This window comes from Arachis duranensis, chromosome 3, assembly GCF_000817695.3.
Source record: "Arachis duranensis cultivar V14167 chromosome 3, aradu.V14167.gnm2.J7QH, whole genome shotgun sequence".
Lineage (NCBI taxonomy): Eukaryota > Viridiplantae > Streptophyta > Magnoliopsida > Fabales > Fabaceae > Arachis > Arachis duranensis.
In genome coordinates this window covers 135251003-135263432 of record NC_029774.3, presented here as the reverse complement: position 1 = coordinate 135263432, position 12430 = coordinate 135251003, and the positions used below count along the sequence as shown (strand labels likewise).

Below are 12430 nucleotides of genomic sequence, written 5' to 3'. Positions count from 1 at the left end.
TGGATCTCACAAAGATGATTTACTCCGACTTCTTTTGTTTCGAAAATAAATTACCATGCTTTGATTGAATTTTTTTGTGAAAAAAACTATCTTATTAGGACACCTGATGAACTCAAATCTACTCTTTCAGAATTTTTTTTCAGTTTGAAAATCAGCGTTATCAATGTTATTGTTAATCTTATACTAGTTCAGATTGTGGGAGGCTGCAATACAAAAACTGATTTCTAAATTATCTGTATTACACTGAAAATTATGTTTTCTATGGTTTCATTTTTAGATTCAAATTTCAATAACACAAATTATATAATCTTGTGATTTTTTATGGTGTACCATGATATGATAAAGACAAACTATATTTCATAAATTCACACAAATATAAAATGTTACGTAACCATAATGAATACTTGAATGATGGAAACCAAATTTTACATATACTTATTACTATTATTTTTGTATGTTTTTAAGATAAGATATTTTAAAAGTAAAAAAAAAAGGTATTTTTGGTACCATTTATATATAAATAAGCAAAAGAATGATGACGACAAAATAAAAGAAATTATAAGAATATTTTTCATGTCGTAAAATCATTGAATAGGGATTATAGGAATATCTTTTATTAAATATTTATAGTTTCACCGAATTTTCAATTAGGTTCCTATAGTTTTTTTCTTTTCAATTGGGTCTCTAAGGGTATACAAATAATTTTACAATTCACTAACATTTTTTTAACGTTTAACGTTAATAGGAACTAAATTGAAAAAAAATTAATATATAAAAACCCAATTGAAAAGAAAAAAAGTATAGAGACCTAATTAAAAGTTCGGTAAAACTATAAAGATCTGCAAAATAATTAAATCTATCTTTACACATTAAAAATTTAATAAATTTTTTATTATAGTTATAATTTATGTATATTATTAAATATATCAATTTCGTTAAGAGTATTTGAGTAGGATGACAAATTACAATAGCCAATAAATCAGTTAAGTTAAAGTTTAAACTCCACCCTAATTGTATCCACCAGTTTAAATCAATCAACTCATATATATATACCCTAATCGAACTTTAAATCCTTTCATCCAATCTGGCCGGTAAACAAAATAAAATAAAATAAAAATAAATATATTTTTAGTAACTTTATCATATCATATATTATTTATGTATTATTAATAAATTGAATTATTAGTTCGGTGATACTAAGTATTTATACGAAAAAGAAAAATTTAGATTTCAATCTACTCCTCCATATATTAATGAACATGAACAATATATATTAAGAGGCTATTTCTTTTAGAAAAAAAAAATGATGTATAGTCCAATACTATGATTAATTGGTGTGTTTTTTTTATATAAATTTAAAAAATTTTATAGTACACATTCAATTTGTGGCGAGATAAATTTTGTTTCATTTTTAAACAAATTAGAGGTCCAATTTGTATGTTTAATTTTTTTCAATACTCAAATACAAATCAAATCTAATCTTTAGATTTGTATTTTTAAAAAAATTAAAAATAAAAATTAAAAACTAAAAACTACAAATTTAAATCTTTAGATTTGGGGTATCTATACGAAAAATAGGCTCATTTTTTTCGATATGCGACCGATGTGTGAGTTGTGCTTAGATACGGAGAATACAGGTGTTAGATACTGGTGTGGGACAGGCTTTTTTTAACAATAGTAGAAAAAAATCAGACCATTCGATTTCTTTGTTCTAAAAATAGTTGACCACTAGTCGGACCATCCGAGTTGGTTGGAGGGAAAATTTGAATTTGGCCGGAGTTAATCGGACCATTTGAGTTTTTTTTTGGTAAAATTGAACTCGGATGGTCCGAGTTGTTTGATATATATTTTATTTAATTCAGACAAAATTAATCGGTGGGTCTGATTTAAACATATTTATATATGTGTGTGTAGAACTCGGATGCCACTTCTCAGATCTCCTTCTTGTTCTTTGTTCTCTTCTTCTTCCCCCAACTCCTACATCTCTCTTATTTCATATGAACTTAAAAATTTTGATAGTGAAGTTCATATTTATGAGAGTGTGAGAAATGGATGATAGAGTCTCGTTAAAAGTATATTATTTTGGTCATATTTTGTTACAAACATCCGAAGGAGTAAAATTTAGTTGTGAAAATCCGTTAGATATTGTTATTCCATTCACAATCTCATTTGAAGAGCTAAAATGTGTGATTTGTGGAAAGGTAGATTCTAAGATGTCAAGAAAAATATCATGTATTTCATACAGATATTCCGTACCGGTATTTGGTGGATTCGTTCAATTTCAAACCAAATATGTAACCGACGAAGCGAGTATGCAAGAGATGTTTTCAATGTATATTCAAACTCGCGCTCAAATATCGTTCATCGAGTTGTACATTGAATTCGAACAATCTGAAACCGACCGAAATATTGAACGGGAATATTACAATAGTGATAGTGGGGAAGAGTTTGAAAGCAATTACAAAGTTGTAGCTCTAGACGAAGACGAAGATCAAGGTGACGGGACAATGGCTCCGAATGTGACAGACGTTACAAATGCACTCGCAAACGAACATCTGTTTGAGGAGCCATCTTTCATGCGAGTTCTGGACTTGGAAGCCATGCATGCGCTGGAGTTTCCGGAATATATGAGTGCATGTATGTAAATGCATATATTTATACGAAGGATTAGAATTTTGTAATAATCTATATTGATCGATGGACCAAATAGTTAAGTGACTTGTAAAACTATGCTCAATTAGCAATTGTTTATGTGTTTATGTAGTTAAATTTAAGATAATAATATTTTTAGTGAGTTATTGATTTAGTTAAATATTAATTAGTATGCATTAATCAATATTTATTTATGTGTTTATGTTTTTATTATGTTAAAAGTGAGATAATAACCTGATAGAAAGTTTATTTATATTAATGTTGATGTAGTGAGTATTGATTTACTTTTAATTTCAGTTATTAAATATTTCTGTATTAAATATTTTTCATATGGATGTCGTCGTGGTAGAAATTCTTACGGTCGCAGATGGTGAATTTGCCGTTGGAATGGAATTCAATTCCAAGGAAGCTCTTATTATGGCGATGAAAGATTATACCATCCGAAGAGGAGACTATCGGGTGTATGAATCGGAGCCTTTGACATTTTATACTAAATGTACACAGTATGGATCAATTTGTCCTAGCAAATTGGACCGTCCAATCAAGCTTCTTCCACTCGCATCGTCTGAGTTCTTCACACTTGACACCACACCCTGGTAAAGCACACATGCATCCCATATCCGTGGCCTACTCCATTCACGGTTCTATATGAAAATTAAAAAGAACAAAATATATTAATTCTTCACATTATTAAAAAATACCACTAAAATTCTACACTAAAAATAAAAAATGATATCAAGAATCTAAATTGAACAGATATAGATATAGTTGACATGACACCCAAATTTTGTCATAGGGGCAATTGTCACTAGTCTTTTAACCTGAATCACCGCCTATGTGCTCTTTAAAGGCAATAGTCGAGATAAACTTTAAAGTAGTCCCTGAAGTTGCACTAAAGCCTCAAAGTAATCTCTGAAATTAATAATTCCTCAAATTTATCCCTGAAATTACACTCCGGGACTCATTGTAGTCCTTAAGGAATTTTCCGTTCGTCGGAATCTTAAAACGACGTTGTTTTGAAAAGTAAAAAAAAAAAGAAAGGAACATTAGAAACGACGTAGTTTTACGTTTATTTAAATAAACAAACAAACAAACAAATAAATAAATAAATAAATAAAACACACTAAACCCCGCCCTTTTCCGAACCTTCCCTTTCCCTTCCCCAACCCTTCCCTTTCCCCTTCCCCAATCTGCCCTTTCTCTTCCCCTTATCTCTCTCACAAGCAAGCTTTCCCCAACCCTCTTTGTCGCCGGCCTCCATTTTGGTGCCGCACCAATCGTCCCTCCCCAACCTAGTCTTTTATATTCCCAATCTGCTTCTTCGCACCACCACGAGATCGAGGTGCTTTCTGACCTCGCCGTCCAGATTTCACACTTTTCCACTGTTTTCAAGCGCTCCGTCAACCGCCCCCAACCCTTCGTCACCGCCGTCTTCGTTCTCAAGCCCGTCGCACTCGCCGGCAACTTCAAAGCCCACCAACAGCTCCACAACGAGGCAGGTGCTCCAGGTTACAAACAGAATGTCTCTCACGGCCAGCTCCAGGCGCTCTCCATTGTCCCAGCTGACAGTTCCTCCCTATTTGTCGCCGTCTGCTCTCTGTTCTCCCTCTGCATCCTTCTTCTCTTCTCTGCGGCAAAGGTGAGTTATTTTTTTAATTTTTTTAGTTATTGAATCATTATTGTTTAATATTTTAAATGATTATTGCTACTGATGATTGTCTTTTAATGTAGCTGTCATGGTTGATTTTTTGTGTTCTTGATTCTGTAATTTTTGTTGTTTTTTGTGATTGTTGCTATTTAGGTTGATTGATGCTAGTTATTGAGGTTAATTGATCTTTTCTAATTGTTGTTGGTTCTTTTTTGTGATTTTTTGTAATTGTTAGTTTTTTTTTTAATTCTGTGATTTTTGTTGGTTTTGAAGATGTTGTTGCTTCTATGAAATTGAAGAAGAAGAAGAACATCAGTGAAGAAGAGAATTGGTGAAGATAATGATTAGTTTTTTTTTTATAAATATAAAACGACGTCGTATTGGGGATTAGGTTTTATTTTTTTTAAATAAATACAAAACGACGTCGTTTCAGTCCAGCTCAGATTTTCGGTAGTAAAGATGGACGGTAATTATTTCAATGGCTACTATGAGTTTCAGAGTGCAATTTCAGGAACGAATTTGAGGAATTATTAACTTTAGGAATTACTTTGAGACTCGAGTGCAATTTTAGAGACTACTTTAATACTTATTTCGACAATAGTCATTGCTCACTTTTAACTCGATTCATCGCTTACAAGAGTGGATCTTCTCTAATAAAAAAAATTAAATAGTATCAATTATTTAATTTTATTTTTTATTATCTTTTTCATATTTATTTTTAGTCCTATTTATAAAAAATTAAGAAATCACATTTTATTCTCTCAGAGTGTTAAAAAAGATTGAGAAGTCCATTTTCACTGCTACGTACTTTTTATGCCTAGTCAATCCAAAAAATACTTCCCTCATCTTACCGTGACCATTGGCACGGAGGCTTAGTTTGGTAAAGCTTTTACTTTTTAAAAGTAGCTTATAAAAGTTAACTTTTAAAAGATGGCTTTTTAAAAGTTGTAGTATTTATGTTTGGTAAATCAAATAAAAAACAACTTTTAATAAACATAAGTAACATCAATTGTGTTTGGTAAAATAGCTTTTAAAATTTAAAAATACTATAATAGACATAAATGCAAACATTAAATTTGAAAATTAGTTAACATATGAGGTTATATTAGACTTTTAAATTTTGAAAAGCACAAGCCAACTTTGAAAAGCTCCCTCTAGGTGCTTTCAAAAGCACCCCTAACTTTTAAAAGCCGCAAGCACAAGCACTTGAGCTTTTTAATTTACCAAACGCAAAATGACGTGCTTGTGCTTTTTAAAAGTACAAGCACCTCCTGAAAAAGCTTTACCAAACCCAGCCGGAGTTAGCCAAAACTACTTCTTCGAGTCTTGTCATTATCGAGGCAAATTCCTTTGCAGATTGCATTTAGCCAAACAAGGCTCATTTGGGCCAAAAGCCCAGAACACGATAATTCTCCCATTACTAATTCATTTCAAAACAGTAATATTGTAAATGTCCAAAAAAAAAACAGTAATATTGTTAAAAAGTGTAACGCGCACCGTAAAATACAGAAAATTTTGTATTTATTTGGAATAAATTGACAGAAAAAGGAAAAGGGAGAGGACTAAATAAATAGTAAAAGGACAAAGAAGAGAGCGGCGAGTGGAGAGAGAGAGAGAGAGAGGAGCAACGCATAACTACTTTATGCTCCGACAGAGTTTCCATCTTCTTTGACCTTCCTCACCCTCACAAGCTTAAAGTTTTAAGTGTGTTCGTTACTCTTCAGTAAATCACAAATGGCAAAACGGCACCGTTTCACACTCTCTTAATTTCTATATATACACACAACTTTTCTTTCTTCTAACTTCTAATGCATGTCACCAATTCTCCCAATAACCAACTAATAAATTATCACCTCAATTCTCATGGCGGAAACCGCCGTAATCGCCATCGTCATCGTCGCGCTCAGCCTCATCCTCATTGGAGATTCCTCCGCCAGGGAGCTACGGCCATCTGATCACGGCCTCGTCTTCCAGACATTGTCGCCGACCGCTGGTGCCAAATCCTCGCCGGAGATGAGGTCATTCTTCAACAGCGACAGCCAGAACTCATCTCCGTCCTCCACCACCTCCTCCAACGTGGCGATTCCTAGGGCCATGAACTCCCCCGCTGCGCCGCCGTCATGGCTCCGCGAAGCCTCTGCTGCCGTCGGTCCCAACGGCGGCGACCGAGTGTCGAAGGCGCTGATGGCGGCGAGCGTGGTGTGTGGAACGGTCGGAGCGGTTCTGTTATTGGCTTCGGGTTTGGTGTATCTGTTGAAGTACCGAACGAAACAGAAACAAAATGCAGCGTCGTTTGGTGGCGGTGAGGTCCGGAATAATCACATTGAAAACGACGACGACAATAACAAACTGCAGCTAGTGGTACGCGAGCCCTGAGCTGAGTTGAGTCTCGTTGTTGTTGACTTTCGCTACTACTTTACTACTACTCGCGTTTATGATTTTGATTTTTCTACGTTGCATGTAAAGGTTAGTACCTACCTTAGTGATGATGTAGTGGTGTAGATTGGCAATAATATATAGTTAATAGTGTTGCCTTGTAGTCATGTTAATGTTTATTATTATTATTATTATTATTATTATTATTATTATTATTATTATTATTATTATTATACCATTTTCACCCTCACTTATTCCGCTACCAATAAATATTTAATATCTCATAAAAAATTTATAGTTTTTAGCATAAATTTTGATGGAAATTCAAATGTAATTAACTTTATATAAAATTGATAATTAAAAGTCTTAAATGATTTGATAAATTTAATTAAATTGTTAAGTATAGTTAATTTTGTGTGAAATTAATAGTTTAAAACTGTTACATGACAATTTAATCAAATTTATTAAATTATTTAAGACTCACAGTTATTCATTTCACATAAAATTAAATGCACCTAAATTTTTACCAAAATTTATTATGCTATTAGTATAAACAAACTTAATCATTTATAAGTTTAATTATTTTATTTTGCAAATTTGATTATTATGATGATTGATATATAATTTAAAATATATAAAAATTAATGTGTATAAATATATATAATTATACATAATGGATAATTTTAATGATTAAATTTTAGTATAATTTATTTTTTTATTATTTGAAGTTAATTATTATAATTTTTAAATATTATTTATATATTAAAATTAATTATTATGCATATAAATATATGTATATTTTAATTTATTTTTAGTATATATCTTATATTTTAATATATATTTTATAATAGTCGTTAATTTTAATGGCTGATATTTCAGGATAGGTTTTTTTAAGCATGTGACCCAAATAATTAATTTTACGTGAATGTTTGATGGACTATAATAACAAAGCAAGAGTCAACCCAAAACCACCAGAGCCTACTGAAATAATTGAAGTATACACCGTTATTTAATCCTTAAAATTGTCGTTTGAGTTATTTTGGCTTTGGACCTTCAAACTTAAAATCAATATTTTACTGTTTATAGGTCATGTTTATTATTGTTATTTCATCAGATTTTTTATATTATCCTTTCCTACAGACGAGCTTTCTGACGTAATATTCGGTAGGGGGGAGAGCTGAGGAGGGGTGTCTAAATTAATCCCCCGTGATAGCATGTTCATTACTAATTTCCTATAATCTCATTGGGCATAGCCGCATAGGTGCCACTGTAAATATATATAGTCAAGAGTAAGAGTATATATATATCTAACCTTTAATACCCATTACATAAAAATTAAAATTAAAATTGTTATTTTATTTCTGTGAATAAATAAAAGACGTAGAACCAGAGGTTTATTTTGTGGCTAAATTTTTTTATTATGGATAAAGAATGTTAGATGTGTGCAATCTAATTTTATTGGCTTTGTTATGTGCTTTTTTTTTTTGTATAGGAATATGTAATCGATAGGTCCGATTACTTTGCAAGAGAATTTTTAAAAACTTTTTAATATCAAATCGGAGGATCCAAAAACTAGCTACCTCTAACTCTACTAAATTGGCCTAATAATTAACTATACATGATGTTAATGTTATAGAGGTATCCACTCGAGTTCTAAGTCTAATTCTCCACATTCAACGTGCTGGAGCTTAAGTGATATCTCTTGTTTAACCCTGCCATTAATTATATTAACTGTGCTATCATGTTTTAGTGCATTGTCGTGGGATTTTAGCCATTTTCCTATCTGCATATCATCAAACATTCCAGCATCTCCAAATGCAATTGCTGATGCAATCAGGGGCTGAAGATCTACCTGTGCTTCTCCCATTATATCATCAGCCGAAAACAAGTCGTGATCAAACACCTTCTGCAATGCATTACACACATCTGTTAACATAAAATTCCATTTCCTCATACCACATCATCATCAGAATGTGACAGATTTTCGTATGACCTTGTCATATGTTGATTTTGACTGCTGATTAAAAAGGCGAGGACAAAATCATCTAATAAATGCTAAAAAATCAACATATGACAAGATCATGAGAAATTTCCACATAATCCTTTTCTTCTGATATGTATATACATAGGAGTCAACAATTTGGAGGTTATAATATCAGGGTTTGACTTTACAATGAAAATAATTAAAGGGTGTATGGCATTATTGGAAATCAGGGAGGAATTCAGTTTCATCATGTAGAACACAATTTATTTCCGTTTTGACAAAAAGAACAGTTAAAATTTAGCCTTACCAAATCCAATGGGCCAAAAGCCTCAGGAACAGATAGTATAAGCACCTGATTCCAGACCGGGTTCAAATTACTCTTTATTACATTTGTCTTAACAGTCTGAAGACAAAAGCGCCAAAGTCATATTCAGAGAAAAAAATGCTTCCATTATTTTTCAGCTAAAAGCTAAAGATATAGAACAAGAGTTTTCTGTTAATGAACATGGTGATGGCAACAACTAACCTGTTTACCAAGTTTCAAGACAACATATGGATCGCTTGTCATCATATCTCTAATAGCTAAATTTGTGCCCTTAATCACTTTCACCTGCAACTTTCCGATAAATTCTCTCGTTCTTTCCTGATTCCATCATCAGTACCAATCAAACATCAAGGAAAGTAGTAAAGTAATTTCAATTTTAATAAAGTAATAATTTCAACTTTACATTGCTAATAAAGTAGTAAAGTTGCATGTGGATGCAAGTCTCATACATTATACATACTCTTCCATTCCTAAATGTTAATCATTTAAGAAAACCAAACATGTTCCAAATTGATTGTCATTGTAGAACTTCAATACACACGCGCACCCACTCTTTTAACCCTTACGTTTGTTACATTCTTCTTCTATTACTAGTTAGTAGTTTTAGTCCATTAAATCTTATCTTTTAAAAAATCTAAAATATACTCAATAATTTTTTAATCCTAGGGCATTTACCTTAAAAGACTAACATTTAGGAATGGAGGCAGTATTTAAGACTCTCATCTGGGTACAACAACAACTTAAAATCTAACTGAGAATGATATGCAAATCAACTTGTGGTTAACGAACAAATATGCCTCCACAATAAAAGGAATAAGTTCTAGAATAAAAAAAATTACCAGATTCTTTAAACTAGTAGTGCTTCGAAAACTATCTGCATCACATTGGGAGAAACTGGATTCATGACAGCTTCGAAAGCTATCCGCACTACGCATGGAGAAACTGGGTTCATGAGAACTTCGAAAACTATGTGCATCACGTTTGGAGAAACTGGATTCATAAGAGCTCCGGAAACTATCAGCATTATGTTTGGAGAAACTTGATTGATGAGAAGATTTCGAAGACACAATGCGCAAACTTGGTTTCAAAAATTCTTGATATTCATATTTTGACCTGCAGTCACAATTAAAAATGCCACACTTAACCATTGACCAGGTTCGCACCATTGGGATGTGTTTGTTTATAGAGACACCACAATGATTAATCTATGCTTATTGAAGGAGGGTGGAAGAAAATCTGAGCTCATAGCCTAATAGGACAGTTCATATCAGTTTCTATCTAAAGCAGCCTGCTTAACTGCTTAACAGAAAAATGCTGAGAAGAGTATGGTGCAAAGTAAAGATGCAAACATGTCTAACCGAATGAATTTTGTGCGCTCTTCCTGACTGGAATCTGGATGAGGTTTTGCATATCCTTCTGGAATATAAGCTTCATATATTGAATTAGCAGAAGAATTTCCTCCAACTTCAATCATTGCATCAATATCATCATCTGACCATTCATCCCCCACAGACAAAACCTGGAAGTATAAAGTAATGAGCTGAGGAATTTATACTCGATGAGAAAAATAGATAAACAAGTTCAGCATATAATATGCAACTACCCTACTATTACAGATGCATTATATATGCACACTACACTGATTTTAGTGACTCCATTGAAAAGAAACAGTAAATTTCAAAACATATCATATGATGGCAATGGCATGAAAGAACAAGTTTGCCCCGCAAGCATCTTCAACATAAAGGTAGAAAATAGATGCAGCCAAACATAAAACAGAGTTGAACAAACTGATTTCATAAGTACAGCCATATAACAACTATGTAATAGTATCTTAGACTTTAATTAAGACAGAAATGAAGAAGGAACTTGGATTTGAATATTCCTCACAAGAAAAAGGAAATTCTTAAGTACAATGGATTAGAAATGGTTACCCTTGATATATGAGTATCAAGACTTCTGTGCACATTGTAACATTTAAAGCATAAAAATACTCCAATATTAGCCGACCTGAAAAAGCAGTTAAAAAAAATCATCACAACTAAGAAAAGGTAACTTGGACTCTACAGTCTTCATTAGATTTCAGTCTCTGTAGCTACTTTTCCTACAGCTTAATTATGAAAATGCCTTATCAATCTTTCACAAAGATATTCAATAGTCAAACGCTGGTTTTGAGAATCATATTGACTAAACCATAAATCACAAAAATAGTGAGTAGACTTACGCCCATTTAGGTTGTGGAGCATTACAATCAGCACAAAATTGATTATCCTTTTGAAGCAATAAGTCCTTGAATTTTCTTTTACCTGTAAAACAACTACCAATCATTCTACTTCTCAAGAAAAGTAAGTGAACATAGCTTTGCATTTCATAGTTTTTAAACCTGGCCTATTTTTTAAATATAAAGCTTGACCCTAGTCCGGTATCTGTCTAAAGTCTAAAGCTTTTTAAGCTTGAAATTTTTCAAATGCTTAGCCAGCCAAAATATATTTTTAAAGACCAACTTTTGCACTCAGTTCTTTGAAGAGTTAACTGCCTATATACTTGACTTTGAAGATATATAATAAGTTGAAAATAATTCTTTATATGAAACAGAATCTGAAATTTCCAGTTACCAATATAGCTTACTTGTTACAGGCCTCCCAAATTCAAGAGGTTTATTTCTCATCGCCACTGACATGCTTAAACAAATACCAATTCCAATAATAGCAACTAGCAAGCAACCCAAACTATCTGAAAAGAAGAAGCAATAAAAATAACAAATCTGGTTAATAAATCAATTTCTTTTTCTTTTTCTTTTTTCTTTTTTCAAGAATGACAACAGAAATCTTATTTCCTTGCACAAATAACATAATCTTATCAACAAGTAATTATTCAGCGAAGAATTAGAATGCATCAAAATCGTTATTTTGTATATTTGTTACATAATACATCTTTACACACAATCATACACATGCACTGTTCCAGCAGCTAGATGCCAATCTCCAGAAGCATCAACATTTTTCAATCGAAATCAATATATTAAAAAGATCAATTATTTTGCATTAAACCAATCATACCCAAAGAAATCCACGACTCAAACAGGGGAAAAAGGGGAATTTCAACACACACGCACACATAGAGAGAGAGAAAGAGAAACTGGGAATTGTACGTGTTTAAACGTGAAGGCAAGAAAGAAGAGGAGAGACAAACATAACATAAAATAAAATTACCAGCGAATGAAGGAACCGAATCAAAACGCGTACGTTTGAAAAATCCGCAGACACACGCGATTGAAAAGTACAAGGTGGAAGTGCGAGCAATGATTGATTCTATTATATTTATATGGCAGAATTTGTTGAAAGATACGATGAAAGGTGGAACGACCACTTTTGTATTGTTTTGTTTTGGTTTTTTTTTTTAATTTCAGTTTGTTCCTTAGGATGTGTTTAGTTTGGACTTTGGA

At 32.3% G+C, this 12430-nt stretch overlaps 2 protein-coding genes across 4 annotated transcripts; one reads left to right on the top strand and one right to left on the bottom strand.

Annotated features, from left to right (window-relative positions):
* The first annotated feature begins 6064 nt into the window (after window positions 1–6064).
* On the top strand, window positions 6065–6870 carry LOC107482162 (uncharacterized). Its single transcript, XM_016102561.3, has one exon. The coding sequence runs from the start codon at window positions 6164–6166 to the stop codon at window positions 6674–6676; it is 513 nt and encodes a 170-aa protein (XP_015958047.1). The 5' UTR covers window positions 6065–6163; the 3' UTR covers window positions 6677–6870.
* A 1249-nt stretch (window positions 6871–8119) lies between these two features.
* LOC107482182 (ADP-ribosylation factor GTPase-activating protein AGD12) lies at window positions 8120–12301 on the bottom strand. Of its 3 annotated transcripts, none has more exons than XM_016102582.3 (9): window positions 12198–12301; window positions 11614–11718; window positions 11210–11291; window positions 10920–10995; window positions 10344–10504; window positions 9825–10098; window positions 9187–9303; window positions 8968–9063; window positions 8120–8582 (listed from the first exon to the last, which is right to left on the bottom strand). In XM_016102582.3, exons 2-9 carry the CDS (start codon window positions 11663–11665, stop codon window positions 8307–8309), a joined length of 1134 nt encoding a protein of 377 aa, XP_015958068.1. In that variant the 5' UTR covers window positions 11666–11718; window positions 12198–12301; the 3' UTR covers window positions 8120–8306. The 3 variants fall into 3 exon arrangements, with proteins under 3 accessions (XP_015958068.1, XP_020995256.1, XP_015958067.1); XM_021139597.2 differs by having other exon boundaries at window positions 12231–12249; XM_016102581.3 differs by lacking the exon at window positions 12198–12301 and adding an exon at window positions 12045–12160.
* Between the last annotated feature and the right edge of the window lie 129 nt (window positions 12302–12430).